This window comes from Sinocyclocheilus grahami, unplaced genomic scaffold, assembly GCF_001515645.1.
Source record: "Sinocyclocheilus grahami isolate Dianchi unplaced genomic scaffold, SAMN03320097.WGS_v1.1 scaffold58.1, whole genome shotgun sequence".
In the NCBI taxonomy this organism is placed as follows: domain Eukaryota; kingdom Metazoa; phylum Chordata; class Actinopteri; order Cypriniformes; family Cyprinidae; genus Sinocyclocheilus; species Sinocyclocheilus grahami.
Window position 1 is genome coordinate 713,308 of NW_015505237.1, and position 17,712 is coordinate 731,019.

The following is a 17,712-nucleotide window of genomic DNA, read 5'->3' on the forward strand; positions in this document are numbered from 1 at the left end:
TATCCCCCTTGCCATGCCCCGCTCTAGCTCCTCTGGTTCTCGGAGGGCTACTTCGGTTCATGGTCAGGGAGACCTGAGGGTTACGGTGAGAGCTTCCCCGTCGAGTACGTCTCCGCGGGCCTCTCATTCCTCAAGCATGTCGCACCACCTTCCGGACGAGTGTGCTGGGTCCTCGGACAGGGCGGGGTGGGGTCCAGCATCTTTTGCGGGACACAGGCAGAGGACAGGATGTCGATCGCTGCATCGGAGGGCGAGCTAAGCTCTGGAGATGAGGATTCGGCTGCGCTGCCACCGTCAGGTAGAGTGGCGTTGCCCGAGTCAGATCCAGAGCTGACCGCTATGCTTTCCCGGGCCGCCGAGAGTGTCAGGCTGCACTGGAGGCCTCCTCCTTCTCCCGAATGCTCGAGGACGGACCTCGCGCTTAGGGCGACGAAAGTCACAGCGCGGGCCCTGGGTCAGACGATGTCCACATTGGTGGTCCAGGAGCGCCACCTATGGCTGACCTTGGCGGATATGAGGGAGGCCGACAAGCATCGCCTCCTGGACTCCCCGATCTCCCAGGCCGGCCTATTCGGCGAAGCGGTGGAGGGCTTTGCCCAACAGTTCTCTGCCACGCAGAAGCAGATGGAGGCATTTCGACACATCCTGCCCCAGCGGTCTGCTGCTGTTTGCACCCCACCGCCGGCTGCAGCCCCTCTGTCTGCTCGTCGCCGAGGGCGCAGGAAACCGGCGCAGGCCGCCTCCGCCCCTGCCAAGCCCGTGAAGCGCCAGAGCAGGCGGCGTCCCTGAGACAGGTGACCCGGAGCTCTTGGATCCTGCTCTTCAGGAGATGGTGACTGCACCACTCCTTCCCCCGGAGGAGGGCCGGGTGGAGAATCTCATGTTTCCGTTTGTTTTGTTCCGCCACTGGCTACCCAGCCAGTGGTACCCAAAACTTCAATAAAAGAGCAGTTTCCTTTGCCTCCGGGTCCCAAGAGGGCGAGGATGGCGGTGCACGAGACCCAGTCTCCACACGGCCGTCCCCCTCTCCCTTCGCTAATGGGCAGCAGGGATCGGTTCAAGGACACTATGCCTCCTCACGAGCCCCCTGCCCAGCCGTGGAGCCAGGTAAGTGGTACGCTGCGCACTCAGACCCCACTCTGGGATGCATGGCCTCCCGGGTTGGGTCCCTGTGTTCCACCTCGCTGCCCCACTGCGGGTACGTCGGTGGTTTCCCTGGTCATGCTGGTTCGGTCACTGGGGGCCTGGCTAGAGCTCCCCAGGCCGTCTCGCTGGCTCATGAGAACCATCAGACTCGGCTACGCGATTCAAGACCCTCAGCCCGTGGGCAGATCTTGCCTTTCTTTGGACAGGGGTGTCCCTTTAAGAGGGTAGGGGACCTGCAGGATTTTCGGTCGACGATTCGTGCCTAGAATTTGGAACGGGTAACTCTCACGTTGTCCTGAGACCCCGGCCCGGATATGTGCCCAAAGTTCCCACCACGCCTTTCAGGGATCAGGTGGTGAACTTTCAAGCGCTGCCCCGGGAGGAGGCAGACCCAGCAATCGGTCTGCTCTGTCCCGTTCGCGCTCTGCGCATTTACGTGGACTGTATGCAGAGCTTCAGGACCTCAGACCAGCTCTTTGTCTGCTTTGGAGTTCAGCAGAAGGGAAAGGCTGTCTCCAAACAAAGACTTGCCCACTGGTTAGTGGAGGCTATAGTCTTGGCATACCAGGCCCAACGTTTACCATGCCAGCTGGTGTGGGGGGACTTGCCGGCTTCAGCAGGGCACTGGAGGGGGTCAGCAATAGTGGCGTTTTCCATACGGATCCCAATTCGTCAGTCACGACTGACGTAACGTAGAACGTGACTGACTAAAAGGGAACATCTAGGTTACTTGTGTAACCCTCGTTCCCTGAAGGAGGGAATGGAGACGTTACGTTCCGTCGCCACAGTTGCTGTACCACAGCTGTACGGCCGGGGCACGTAGTCTCGGCTCCTCAGCGAAAAACTGATGTGCGTTTGCACGCGCTCTCCTTTTATACTCGCGCTGCGGGGTGCGCGTGGCGAAACACGCACGCCAACTGTCATTGGCTTGTTTAGTTAACACTCGAAGGGGATTGGGCTCTCGGGCGAGATCCCAATTCGTCAGTCACGACTGACGTAACGTCTCCGTTCCCTCATTCAGGGAACGAGGGTTACACAAGTAACGTTAGTATCCTTAGCCGGATAAACTGAAATGAACAGCATTTCAAAACAAATTCTTAAAACTAATTTGAAGGCTGGTATTACTGGATTAGTGAAGGTAAATGCCATATTATGCAACTATGCCTTGCTTTAGAGAGCACTTACAGTCGACTAGATACGCACTGCTTTGAGAACTGTTATCAACGGAGTCGTAACATTTGACCCATTTGGGCTGAATCAAAATCCTCAGTACTCACTGTTATGGCTCTTCAGTTATTTGATAATTAGAGTAATGGACACAGTCAGAGATTTAGTCAGATTTCACCTGATGCCTCTGAATCAAAGAATCGATTCTTTTTTTAATCAACTCCCGCCCTACATATTAATAAATACCAAGGAGATTAGAACCCTAAATGGTGCCTCAAGTATCTTTTTATCATTTTTAAATTTTTCTTGCTGTATAATTTTGTCACAAAAAAGGCATGACTTAGTAGCAAGCATGCAAGAGCTTCGCTTTAACGCAGAGCTGGAAGCATTGACTTCCACACAGCAGCCACTCTGTCCTGATGATCTCTCAAACACAACACACTTCTGTCACACTGATGCTTATCGTGCTTCTGGCTTGTTAGACAAAGCCATGTCAATGGTCCATGCTGATGTGTGTGTGTTTGTGCGAGAGAGATAAAGAAGTTTGCTTTCTTCTGCTTTATTCTGAGTTTTTCTTGAAGGAAAATGAAAGGGTTCAAAACAAAATAATGCGTACCGAAATAATGCATGACATGCCAGAGGAAAAATCTGAAGTGTTTGCTTTTTTGTGAGAGGTGAAATATCAAACCTGTTTAAAGGGTTCAACCAAAAATAACAATTGTATAAATATCCCAATATTTCAATTAATGTAATCTGTGTAGCACATGTTATAAGGAGTCGATCTTCATCTTGCCTTCACCTCCTCGCAGAATGATTCCATGTCACTTAAGTCATCTTGGTTTCCATAGCAACAGCTCTCCTGGCTGGTACATGCTCCCTTTGTAGTAGGTGTTTGATGAGAATGTGCTTCTGATTTTATTTTCCATTCATTGTGTGGCTGGGCCGATTTGGTTTGATGTAGTATTTCAAAGAAAAAATGCTTTCGTTTGCCATCATAATGGTCGGCTCTTCCCCTTAGCACAAGCATAATATTGTTTTGGGTCAAGCATCAATTATTCATTATGATAGATAGTAATGATTAAAGTGTGAACCTAATAGCTTTCTCAGGAAATTTTTCACAAAGTAGCTCCACTTGTTATACAACACATTTTACCTGAAGTATGATCCCAAATCCCAAAATACATATTAGTTATGTAAAATTAAGCATTATGTAAAATTAACCAGGTATATAAACAAATTCGACATAGTTTGTAGAACTGGCAATCAATTGATTCTAATAACTATTTTTAGTTATTAAACTATTTTGTACAAACTTGATACTGCATGATGTCTGCAAGTAAAGAAAAATAAACCTTTTTCTTTACTTGCAGACATGTTTTTATTAGATTTTTTTAAATATTTGTTTTTGTATTTTTGACACATTTAAGAGTTTTAGGTCTTATTTTGTACTCTGTTTGTGGAAAGTAGCAGCTGTATGAAATCTTGTAAGATGAGGTGTCCTGCATTTACTTTCAATATCATATGTGTTTGATATGTCTGAGAAAACCATTTGAAGCATGACTTCAAGTGTACTGACGGATGACAGAGGTCTTTATCTAAACATATCCGTTCCACCATCACAGATCAGATTGTCAGTATATGGATTATCGCAATTCACTAGTCACAGACAGAGAATCCTGAAACGAGGATTCCTTGAAAACGCTTTCTCAGAATTCATAAATCTTTCCTTGAAAGTGACCTAACCATTAAAGGGGTCATATGATGCTGCTAAAAAGAACATTATTTTGTGTATTTGGTGTAATGAAATGTGTTTATGCGGTTTAAAGTTAAAAAAACATTATTTTCCACATACTGTACATTATTGTTTCTCCTCTATGCCCCACCTTTTTGAAACGCGTCGATTTTTACAAAACTCATCGGTCTGAAAAAGCGAGGTGTGCTGTGATTGGCCAGCTATCCAGTGCGTTGTGATTGGCCGAATACCTCAAGCGTGAGACGGAAATGTCACGCCCCTCACATACTGTTAATGCTGTGTTTATGCACCAAGAGCTTGTAACACTCCAAAGAGAAAGGAAAAATGAAATCGCATCATATGACCCCTTTAAAATCTAATCTTTTGGTGTGAAAAGAACTCAGGGTTTTTTATGTCTACACATAAACTTAATGATAGTGATTCCATTTTAATGACAATTTCAATCCCTATAGCCAATAATGCCTTAACCGTTATAGATTATTTAGTGTCCATTACACTGAGGTCTGTCTTTCTCTGGTGTAATGTCTGGAGGAGCAGGTAGATATGACATAAAATATGGAGATTATTGACAGTGTAAAGCGGGTGCTTCTTAAGGCTGTATTGATGTGTTGTCTTCGTCTGTTTATTGACGAGGTCTATCTCAGTCAGTTAACAGTTCAGCCGAAACGCTAAGGCCCCCTGTGACTATGTTTTATCCAGCAGGTCTAACAATAGTTATTTTTTTGGTGTCCTTCCATCCTTTAGAGTCTAGACAACCAATGAATGCATTGCCTCCAGACAACTGCCAAATGCTGCAAATCTTCCACCCACTGTGCTGCAAAAAGGATTAAACGGTTAATCACTGTCACGCTGTGAAGCTAATGGAAATTGCTGTTAAATTTGGCATATTTCTCTCAATAAAAACTCTGTTTGATGTTCAGTGCGAAAGTAAAATAAAACAAATTTTACCTTTCAGCCAATTTGCATGTTCCCATTCATTATTACCACTACATTTTGAATCATAGTGATTTTTTAATACAAAAAGTGAAATATGGATAAAAATACATTTAAATTATTTTATAAAATATTATATAAAAATGTTAAAAATATAAATAAAATTATATAAAAATATGATATAAACTGTTATTTATAAATATATGTGTTGTTTTATATTTAGTTCCTCACCACTACATTATAGTCTTTAACAAACAGAAAAATACACATTTTTACACAACATTACATATTGTGTATTCTGACTTTTTATATTCTCATCCGGTAAGATGATGACTTTGCCTCACGGCATTGAGCCTCTCATCAGAGCAGGGTTGAGACATGGACATGTCAGTGGACTCAGTGTTTGCCTTGTGGGTGTTATTCAGGGTTGGAGATTAGCTGTCTAAATATGACCCTCTCTCATTAGACAAACGTCACAGTCCCAAAGGACCTGCCTTTGAGCGGGATGCTGTCTGCATAGCTTGAAATCAGCACAGAACATTAGATCACGTTTAGATGCAGCTCACATGTCTCTTAACATGTTGTGGAAAAGAAATTAACATGTCTGCTTATGGTCTGTTTACAGCAATGTGGACACGGATGAGCTGTGTGGTAAGAGTTCACACTTTTTATTGTCAGTATTACTGGGAGGTTCACTGTGATGATGACAAGATGCTTGAGGCAGAATTTGGGGTTCTTCTGAACCCTCTGGAGACACACTTCAGAAATGACAGTATACTGAGGAGGAAGCCATGAGATGCTTCAAGAAATCTAAAGACTGACAATGGTTCCACCAGTAAGAGGGAAGCACTCACAAACATATGAAGTTTCTTGAATAAACAATAGGATATTTAAGGCATCTTTACAGACAGCCTAGAGGTTCTCCAGAGGGTTCTGCCTCAGGTATCTTTTTATTCAAATTATATTTAACTTGAAATGCATTACACTGTTTTATATACAGTAAATATGTGTCATTTATTTATATAAAAAAATTAATTATATATATATAATTTATATAATAATTTTTCAGCATCATTACTCCAGCTCTTCAGTGTCACATGATTCTTCAGAAATAATTATAAGATGCTGATTTGTTGCTTAATTATTATTAGTACTGAATTTAATACTGGTTCTCATTATTATAAATGTTATTATAAGTAACAGCTGTGGTGACTAATATTTTTGTGGAAATTATTATACTTTCAAAAAATTGAAAAAAATTCAAAAGAACAGCATTTATTTGAGATTGAAGTCTTTTGTAACATTATGAATGTCTTTACTGTCACTTTTGACTAATTTAATGCATCCTTGCTGAATACAAGTATGAATTTTATACTTTTAAAAAAATATTTTTTACTCCAAAAAAAATACTTTTTTACTACTGTATCACAGTTTCCATAAAAATATTAAGCAGCATGCTTTCAACATATTGATAATAATAAGAAATGTTTCTTGTGGAGCAAATCAGCATATTAGAATAATTTCTGAAGGATCATGTGACACTGAAATGTGGAGTAATGATGCTGAAAATTCAGCTTTGCATCACAGGAATAAATTACATTTTAAAATATATTAAAATAAAAACAGTTATTTTATATTGAAATAATATTTCACAATATTACTCTTTTTACTGTATTTTTGATCAATTAAATACAGCCTTGATGAGCATAAGATACTTATTAAAAAAACATAAAAAAGAAACCTACCAATCCCAATAAATAAAGGGAAGAAAGTAACTTACGAAAAATAAATTTTTATTTATTATTTAAAAATAACATTACAATGAAAAGGGCAAACATCAAGTATATTTTGCATTAGATAAATACAATATATATATATATATATATACATATTTTACGGTAGGTCTCAAAGTATTGTATTCAACTTTGAAAATATATTATATATACATTCTTATTCTATGCTAATACATATAATTATTTCCATTATATCAAATTATGTTTTTATGAAAACATTGTTGCATGTATCTTAATATTTTAAATAGTCTTTCTTTCTTTTAGAATACTTCTCTCAGCATCTTGGAGAATATGAAAACGTCCTCGCTGCCTTGGAAGACCTGAACGTATCCATACTGAAAGCCATGGACAAAACCAAGAAGGTGAGTTGCCTTCCTTGCCTTTGTTCAACAAATGGACTTGATCTCAATTACATACTTGACTGAAGCCATGTCTATGAGAAAAGATGGAATATAGTTCCTTATCTAATGTATGTCTGGCCATCCTCCGACTGAAAGCGATGTTAGCTGCGTACTTGAACATATGTGACCTTTGTGTATTTATGGCACTGCAGCCATTTGTGAGTAGGCGGCAGATAGACGTGATTCCTGTAAGCACTAAAATGAGTATTCTGCATGCATTCCTGAAGGCTGTCAGTGTCTTATCTTAATCACACGCAGCATGTTCTCTGACCACTAATGCAGCCGTCAGGTGTGTCATTTTCTCTGAGTCGTAATAAAGCTGTTCACGCCGTGCACTGTGAGCTCTGAGAGTGGATGAAGATGGATCTGATCTGCCGTGCTGCTTCCCACAACCTGTCTGTCTTCAACATGCTGCTGGAGAGATGAAGCTGTTTGATCTCAATATGATAAAGTGCTTTATTCATTTTTCATTATTAATTATCCATTTATTGATAAATGGATGTTATTTGTCAAGAATCAAAATCAGACTCTCAAAATCAAACAATTATGTGGCTACAAACTACAGTCTAAAACATTTTGTGTTTCTCACACAAGCAAAATTGTATGCACTGCAGTGTACCCATGGTTCTTCACTCAGGGGTACACCCAAGTTTGAAATAGCTGAGGACTGATGTTTGTGAACATTTGGACGTCACCCACAACATTATGGATCAATTTTGAGTTACCTTAAGAATCTTTTCATTTGTATGGTTCTATAAACTACACTCAAGCTATCATTTTATAAAAGACTGCTACACCACAGTCTTCTAATAAAAGTAGCTTACACTTTTAATAGGGAATTAGATGATTTAATACTTTAAAGTTATTTGGAAAAAGAACAACAACAAACATTTTAATTAGGGTAAATCAGGGGTTATTATCATAAACTAAAACTTAAAATATTTTCATTACTTGAAATAAAATAAAAATTAACTGAAATAAATGTATATATATAAACTAAATTGAAAAGAATATATCACCAAAAAACAACTACATATGTGTATGTACAGCCACACACACATATATATATATATATATATATATATATATATATATATATATATATATATATATATATATTACACATAACTAACAAAATGACTAAAACTTTAACAAAAAATAAAATGAATATAGAAATTGTATGAATAAAATCTAATTTGAAATGTTAGTGATACTAAAATAACACTGGGGTGAATGCATTAAATTAAGAAAAAATACAGCCAATAAATATTTTCAATCATAATTTATATAACAAAAATATGGTAGTACACAGCAGCATATACAGTGGGTACGGAAAGTATTCAGACCCCCTTACATTTTTCACTCTTTGTTATATTGCAGCCATTTGCTAAAATCATTTAAGTTAATTTTTTTCCTCATTAATGTACACACAGCACCCCATTTTTCTGTCGATATGGGGTGCTGTGTGTACATTAATGAGGAAAAAAAATTAACTTAAATGATTTTAGCAAATGGCTGCAATATAACAAAGAGTGAAAAATTTAAGGGGGTCTGAATACTTTCCGTACCCACTGTATATTTAAGTAAATATATATGTAGTATATACGTATTTCACTAAAAATAAATAAATAGAGAATCCACTTTCTTGCATGGTTTGTAGCACATAGTTTTAATATTACGATAATTAATATTTGTTAATACGTGATTGTCACAGTAATGAACTTCAATAAATTACTATAATGTGCTTGGTTATTGCACCACAATAATAATTATCTTTAAAACAGTTTGTATATTAGACACATGAATAACATTGAAAAACACATAAAAGAGATTTTAATACACAAAATCTCTCATGTTGAAACATAGTTATTGGCTGCAGTTTTACTCATATAGATGTGCAGTGCTGTCGGTGGTTATCAGCGCTGACAGTCTGGTCTGAACAGCAGCGTTTATCGTGCCGAGCGTCTGATGTCAGTAATGGGCACAGTCCACACTGACCATCAGAGGAGCGTGCAGATACGAGCTGCGTGCTTCAGTTCCCGAGACTGTCTGCTGCCTCGCACAGATAATGAATTAGCCAAGTGCTGACTCCAGGCCCAGCAGACATGCCACTTAATGCATGTGAGCGTCTCTGAAATGGAGTCGTCGGCATGAAGGGCAGTGCTGTGTCATTTCATTATGCCGCTTGATTAGTGAGGCAGACAGAGGAAGTGAAACACGATTAATGAGTTCAATGGGACTTTTTTGTGAACGACTACTGGCATTTGCTTCTGTGTTTATTGCATGTCCTTAAAGCTTCAGCATTACTGTGTGAGCAAAAGAGCAGTAAAAACAAATGTGAGAGAGAGGTGCAAATTGCGATTGATTGTTTTATCACTGCATGGTTTAAAGGTTTAGGTACGTTGACAGGTGCTGTCTTTTTTCAGACAGAATTCTTTTTGATTTGATACTGTTTTGCAATGTTCAAAGAGCATGAGGAATAACACACTACTCATTTAGAGGCAAGAGCCCAATGCCCAATATTAAACCTCAAAGAGAGGAACAGTGCAAGAAGGTTTTTGAACCTCCACTGGTTATAATTTACAGCAGTATGCACTAATCATAAAATATGTAAGGCAAAACACATTTCTAGGCATTAAAGTAATATTTAATATTTAATATAAGTAATATTGTGAAATATTATTAACATTAAAAATAAATGTTTATTTTAATTTTTAAAATGTAATTTATTCCTGTGATGCAAAGGTGAATTTTCAGCATCATTACTCCAGTCTTCAAGGTCACATGATCCTTGCCACTCAAGAAACATTTCTTTTTATTATCAATGTTGTAAAAAAATGTGTGCTGCTTTTTTTTTTTGTGGACACTGATACATTTTTTTCAGGATATATATATTTTTTTTTAATAAATAGGAAGTTCAATAGAACAGGATTTATTTGAAATGCAAATCATATAATTTGTAACAATTATGAATTTGCAATGAAATTGTTGTTTTACAACATTTAAAATGTACAGTTCTCTGTTTTGGAAAAAATTGACAAAAATGTTGATATAACACACATTAAATATAAATAATACTGACACGAGCTAGTGTAAAAGTTAATGAAATTGTTGTTTGACCACATTTAAAATGTACAGTTCTCTCTTTTGAGAAAATGGACCAGAATTTTGCTAACACACACATTGGATATTTATAATTGATTTGTTTATTTACTCAAATAAAGAAAAGGGCAAGGTCTTTTGTACCGGAACCGATTTCTTGTTTTAATAGGAAACATCACAATGGAAAGAAAACTATGCATGTCTATGTCCATATTTAAAATGATAGTTCACCCGAAAATACATTTAAAATGTACAGTTCTCTCTTTTGAGAAAATGGACCAGAATTTTGCTAACACACAGATTGGATATTTATAATTGATTTGTTTATTTACTCAAATAAAGAAAAGGGCAAGGTCTTTTGTACCAGAACCGATTTCTTGTTTTAATAGGAAACATCACAATGGAAAGAAAACTATGCATGTCAATGTCCATATTTAAAATGATAGTTCACCCGAAAAGGAAAATTCTGTCATTCCAAACCCGTTAGACCTTCATTCATGTTCAGAACACAAATTAATATATTTTTAATGTAATCCAAGAGCTAATGTGACCCTCTATAAACATCAGTGCAACTACCACGTTCAAGGCCCAGTAAGGTAGTAAGTACATCGTTAAAATAGTCCATGTGACATCAGTGGTTCAACCTTAATTTTATGAAGATACTAGAATACTTTTGGTGCACATAGAAAACAAAAATAATGTAATAAGTGATCAAATCATGCTAATCACACTGACTTGTGGTGAGAAAAAACAAGGTGTTAACAAAGGTATTTTCTTTGATCTCTCTCTTCTCACCACTTGGTAATGTGTACATCTCTATTGCATGAGCTCCATTAATCATGAACAACAACAGATAGTGATGCTGTATGGCAACAAATAGTGTTGTGTTTATTGCATAAGGCCACGAGTGGGTGGGCAAACCAGCTGCTGTGATACATGTGTTCTCTGCCCTCAGGACAGGACTCTATAAACAGCAACCACACTTATGAACATCATACTGTGAGCGTTCATATCATCCAGCCAATATCTCTTGCCTTTAGGTGGAGCCATGACAGATTTATAGCTCAAATATTAACAATATTTTTTTTTTATTGGTGATTTGATCTCCAAATGATGTTTTCATAAGCTTACCTTATAGTATCTCATTTAGTCAGTTTACAGGATCACACGTCAGCTTCAAACTTATGTAACAGCTTGTCATCGAAAGCAATGGTATATTATATATTCATGTATTTATTGGCTGATTTATTTTCAGTCTTAAAAAGGGCATTAAACATGTCTATGCAGAGCAAAATGAATGTGCTTGCATTATTGTCACAATCACTATGATTATTCTGAAGAATTCAATTGTGATTTATGAGGTATCATTTGCATGCTGCTGACACTTTGTATTGATTGTCTGAATGAGTGTTTACGTGATACGTGATTGGCTGCTGTGTGAAATGTTGGCCTCAAGCATCGACACTGGAAGGAGAGATTAGTGATGCTTGCTGCTTGTTGAACAGCCTCAGGTTATGCAGGTCTTGGTTGCAGTGATTCATGCCGAGGTTATTGTAAAGGTCTGTGTGTTTAACCCACTTTGTAAATACACGCGTGTTGGTGGATCTGTTGGATTTGTGACTGTCGACATCTTTAGTAAGTTCATAATAGATGTGTGGAGCAGCACCTGTTTCATAACTGGATGCTCAGAAAAATGATGTGTCCTGTTAGCTGAGCGATGTTCTCGGCTTTGATAATGGCTTTTCTTTGTGACAGAACACGGTTGCTTTGGCGTGCGACATAATTATAGAGGCGGCTGTTGATTCCTAACATTGAATAAGCGACGTACCATGTGCAAATAACATACCCATGCAGCCTTGCCTTTGAGACTGCGGATGTGAAACAGAATCTCATCCAAAAAGATAAAAGAGGCTGATTGAATGCCATGATGCATGAACTATTTCAGTCATGTACCTGGATTGCAAGTATGTGGAAAAAACGCTTAGCGTAGAGTGAAATGTTTAGGTTTAGGTAGCCTAGTTGTATTAGCTTGGCTCAGATGCATTCATTCAGCAGAAAAACCTACACTGAGCTTTTTGATTTTATCTGTTACAATTTCTTTGAGACTGTCGCTTTACATCCTGCCACTGTGAATGAATGTTACTTTTATACTGATAATAAGATTTATATAAAAATTCTACAGTACTGTATATCCATTCAAATGTTGGGGTCATTACGACTTTTTTTCTTTTATTACTCAAGGATGCATTATATTGATCAAAAGTGAAAGTAAAGACATTAATAATGTTACAAAATATTTCCGTTTCTAATAAATACTGCACTTTAGAACTTTTTATTCATCAGCGTATCCTGAAAAAATATATTTTCCATGAAAATATTAAGCAATATGACTGTTTTCAACATTGATAGTAATAAATGAGCAGCAAATCAGCATATTAGTATGATTTCTGAAGGATCATGTGACACTGAAGACTGGAGTAATTATGCTGAAAACTCAGCTTTGACATCAGAGGAATAAATTGAGTTTTAAAATTTATTATAATAGAAAATACGTATTTGAAATTGTAATAATATTTCACAATATTAGAGTTTTTACTGCTCTTTAATTAAATAAATGCAGCCTTGGTGAGCACAAGAGACTTCTTCCAAAACATAAAAAAAATCTTGCTCACTTAAACCTTTTGAATGGTAGTGTATAATAATTATTTTATGTTGTTGTTATATTATATAATTTGTACAAAACAAATATTTATCTATATTACACACATAAACACACATATATAAAATTATAAAATTATATATATGTATATATATATATTATAAATGTATAAAATGATAAAATACACAAATACAATTATAAAATAAACCTTCATTCATATTTTAGTGCAACTGAAAGGTCAGTGTATTTTAAAATCTCATTCTAGAGTAGTCGTGATAATGAAACCTTTGTCTTTAATTTGCAGGACTATCAGGAGGCTACGCATCTGGAGCAGTTTGTGACACGTTTCCTGTTGAAGGAGACCACCAGTCAGCTGCAGTCTCTCCAGAGCTCTCTGGAGTGTGCCATGGAGACCACAGCCGAACAGACCCGGCAGGAGAGGTAAGCCACCCAGAACACACGCTTACATTTTTTTAAGCATACAGTTTCCACCGTACATGTGTAGTGAGCAGGAGATGAGTGCATTTTCAATTCATTTGAAATTCAGAAGCTGAATGTCAGGCTCTTTCAGGGGATTGTCTGTGTGACAGCAGAGCAGAACTAGCAGTGGTATTATCATAGCATTGAGATATGTTTGACTTAATACAAATCACAGATTACAGTATTTAATTCAGATTTTAAATGTTGTTTGAGTGCTTTCATTATAGCTAGACTGTGACAGGATTAATGATGAAATATTAAAATGACACTGTATGTATATGTTGGACTTTGACAAAGTATGCATTCTTCCAAATGAAATCATACACATACATCTAAAAAAAAATTTGAATAATCACATTTTTGTTAAAAAAATCTCTTATGCTCACCAAGACTGCATTTATTTGATTAAAAATAGAGTAAAACTGTAATATTGTGAAATATTATTACAATTAAAAATAACTTTTATATTTAAATTTATTTTAAAATGTAATATAATCCTTTGATGCAAAGCCGAATTTTCAGCATCATTACTCCAGTCGTCAGTGTCACATGATCCTTCAGAAATCATTCATAAATGCTGCTCAAGAAACATTTTTATTATTATTATCAATGCTTGGAACAGTTGTGCTGCTTAATATTTTTGTGAAAACCATGATACACTACTATTCAAAAGTCCAAGGTATTTTTTTTAAAGGAAAGAAATACATACTTTAATTCAGCAAAGATTGAAAAATATTTTCAACATTGATAATAATGAGAGCCATTATCAATAATTTAAACCAATAAAAATTTTGCAGCAAATTAGCATATAAGAATGATTTCTGAAGGATCTGAGTGATGATGCCATCATAGGAACAACTTAAATTTTAAAACACAATTAAATAGAAAACAGTTATTTTAAACTGTAACAATAATTCACATTATTACCGTTTTACTGTATTTATGATCAAATTAATCAGTCTTGGTGAGCATAAAAGACTTCTTTCAAAATCATTAAAGCAACTTAATTATTCCTAGCCTTTGGCCGGTAGTGTATGTGATGACTTTATTGACTGTGTACTTAAAGCAATCACACACTCCCAAAGTATCAAACCTCTAGCATTTTTAGTGATATTGAGTGGATTTCTTCTGCACCAGTGGACATGTAGTCTCCACAGATCTAAACATTCACTGTTGAAAATGCATGTAAACAGTAATTGTGCACTGACTCAAGCAAAGGGGATTCTGAGCACAGCCATCCTTGGTATTGAATATCTAGAGCATCAGTGGCATTAATTGTTAATAGACCAGGTGACAAGCAGAACATTGACCCAGGCCTTTGTTTTTGTGCAGAAAGGGGACAGATGCCAGTTTGAACCATCACCGAATCAACAGAACCTGTGTGTGCGCATGCATGTGTGTTGTGCTTGATTAGCAGCTCATTTTGAGATCACAGCGTCTCTGACTCACTGCATTTGTGTGCTGAGGAGGGTCTGCTGCATGGCCCACTGTGGGGGTCCAGCAGCTCCTTATAGAGTGCAGAATTTAGAATACAAAATGAGCTGTTTTGTTCTAGCACCTGGATGATTGCATGCTAGAGAGTGCTGCGTGCCTGAGTCCGTATGTGTGTGTGTGTGTGTGTCACAACGTGCCCACTACCTCTCCTCCCTCTCAGTGTGCAGCAGCTGTGCTGCTCCGCTCACCTTATGATCTCAAGAAAATTAGCTGGAGCAGCTGGCCTAAAGAAATGAAGGATGCTGAGGTTTAAATGAAAGTGCTTCCTTTTCTTTTTCTGTCTGTACTTTAAACCACTCTGGCTCTCATATAGCCAGTCGCATCCTAATTAATTGGTACATTTAAATTACCTCATTATCGCCTTTGCAGGCGATACGGTGTGTCTAACTTAATAACTATGCGTCACTGAAATATACAGTTATTGGTAAAAACAGAGGCCATTATAAACACTATTTATGGGGGCTCCAGCCCCTCCTGTGTTAAATTTCAGCTCTATTAAAATATGTTGTTTTTTATATATATATTTTTAAATGTTCTTCATGGCACTTAATAGAGTTTGAGGATATGTAACTCTGAAACCTATCTTAGTTTTTATAAAACTTAAAGGGACAGTTCACCCAAAAATGAACATTTTGTTGAACTTAAAATAATATATTTTGAAGAATGTTGGTAACCAAACAGTTACTGGTAGTCATTTACCTCCATAGTTAGATTTTTTTTTAAATAATAATATGAAAGTCAGTGGCTACCAGCAACTGTTTGGTTACCAACATTCTTCAAAATATATATATTTTTATGTTCATCAGAATAAAATTCATACAGGTTTGGAACAGTTTACGGGTGAGTAATTGATGACAAGAGTTTTCAGTTTTGAGTGAAATCAAGCGTAGCGTTAGTTCTGGCAGGTCACGTTAGACTCTCAGCTGATCCCCATCTACCTACAGTAGAGGAATACGATACCTATCTAAGCATTCATATATATAAGGTCCCTAAGTATTATCAGTAGTTTTTGCATTGCTCAATAGCTAATTAAATGGCGAATTCGGCAGGCAAAACACCATCATCACTAGTAATTTAGAGAAGTGGAATTTGTCATTTCATGCATTCTGAGTTATTTACACTGTTCAGAGTTGGATTCTTATGCGCGCGCGCTCTCAGCGACCCAAGCGAGAGCAAGAGCGTGCCGCTTTACGTGTTTCTTCCATGGTTACGGAAGTCATCGGCAGCACAGCAGTTACTTGCTCGAGAAGACTAGGGTGCTCGAGAGGAACTACACTAGCCTGCCTCCGGCTGGAGAGAGTAGCCACTTGCTCCTGGTAATGACGCTCTCGCAGTGTTTGCATACTCTATCACAGATTAAGTGAATTAAACGTTTCTGAATTGACGTTTCAGAAACGTTTTCATAAAGCAACAGAAACACTTTTATATACTGCATAATACAGCGCCATCTGTTCATGAATCATGAATTATTCATGAATTATTGGAACATGCTTGTTCTAAAAGCTGTAGTCTTATTTGGAACATGCTTGTTCTTAAACTGTCTAGTCGTATTGGGAATATGCTTGTTCTTAAGCTTCCTGGTCGTTATTGGGAACATGCTTGTTCTTAAGTTATAGCTGTATTGTTGGGAACATGCTGTTCCAGAGCAATCCGGTCGTTATTTGGAACATGGTTGTTCTTAAAGCTGTAGTTGAATCGGAAACATGTTTTTCTTAAGTCTATTTGGTGTTATTGAGAATGCTGCTTAAGCTTTTAAGGTATTGGCAACATATTCATTAGGTCATCTGTTAAAGGCAACAGAATTGTTGCTACAGGTTATGCAGGTTTTGGCAACATATTTGATTGGTCATTGGTTAAGGGCAACATGCTTGTTGCTTAAGGGTTTGAGATTTTGCTATCAGTTTGTGTTGGGGGATATCAGCATATGGTTGTGTTTTGGGGGGTTATCGCTGCTCTCCCTGCAGGGAGTTCTTGCCCAGAACAGAACCATACCGCCAATACAAACGGTATGCTAATTGTCAGTCACATTTGATGATAGTGGTCCTGACAGAAATCAAGCGTAGCGTTAGTTCTGACAGGTCACGTTAGTCAAGCTCGCGTCAACTGACTCTCAGCTGATCCCCATCTACCTATAGGAATACGACACCTATCTAAGCATTCATATATAAGGTCCCTCAGTATTATCAGCAGTTTTCGCATTGCTCAATAGCTAATTACCCTCTTCCATCCCCAACTCCTCGACTGTCAGTCAGGAATTCAGCCTTCTGATTCTCCTTTGAATCAGACTAATTCTAAAATGTGTACATAAATTATTGAACTTTAACGATATCTGCAATACATTTATGTTGGTTTTGTTCCGTTTACCCTGGGGCAGGGGTAGGCAAGTTCGGTCCTAGAGAGCCGCAGTCCTGCAGAGTTCAGCTCCAACCCTAATCAAACACACCTGAACAAGCTAATCAATGTCTTCAGGATTACTAAGGCTATAGTACGGTGGCCGAGAAGTGCTAAACAAATCACAATTCTGAAAACAAAATAACAAATTACAAACGCAAATGCAAGTCTAAAAAACAAAATAACAAGTCAGAAAACACAACGACAAATCCGAAAACAAATTAACAAGTCAGAAAACACAACGACAAATCAGACAAACCGGAAGAGGTAGGTATAGTTTGAGACCACGCCATTGGTTTGGGATTACTCACCGCTGACTGGTCGAGACATCTATCAATCAATGTATACAGAGAAGAACCAGACGAAGAACAGCAGAGTCGTGGTAGAAAGTTC

The 17,712-nt window shown here is 37.8% G+C and overlaps 1 protein-coding gene across 1 annotated transcript in view; it reads left to right on the top strand.

Annotated features, from left to right (window-relative positions):
- Positions 1-17,712, top strand: part of LOC107584322 (N-terminal EF-hand calcium-binding protein 1-like) — a 39,468-nt gene that overhangs the window by 8,432 nt on the left and 13,324 nt on the right. The window contains exons 4-6 of the mRNA XM_016270898.1: positions 5,625-5,650; positions 7,057-7,154; positions 13,259-13,395. Of these exons, the coding sequence (XP_016126384.1) occupies positions 5,625-5,650; positions 7,057-7,154; positions 13,259-13,395 (261 nt within the window). The remainder of the gene's footprint in view (positions 1-5,624; positions 5,651-7,056; positions 7,155-13,258; positions 13,396-17,712) is intronic.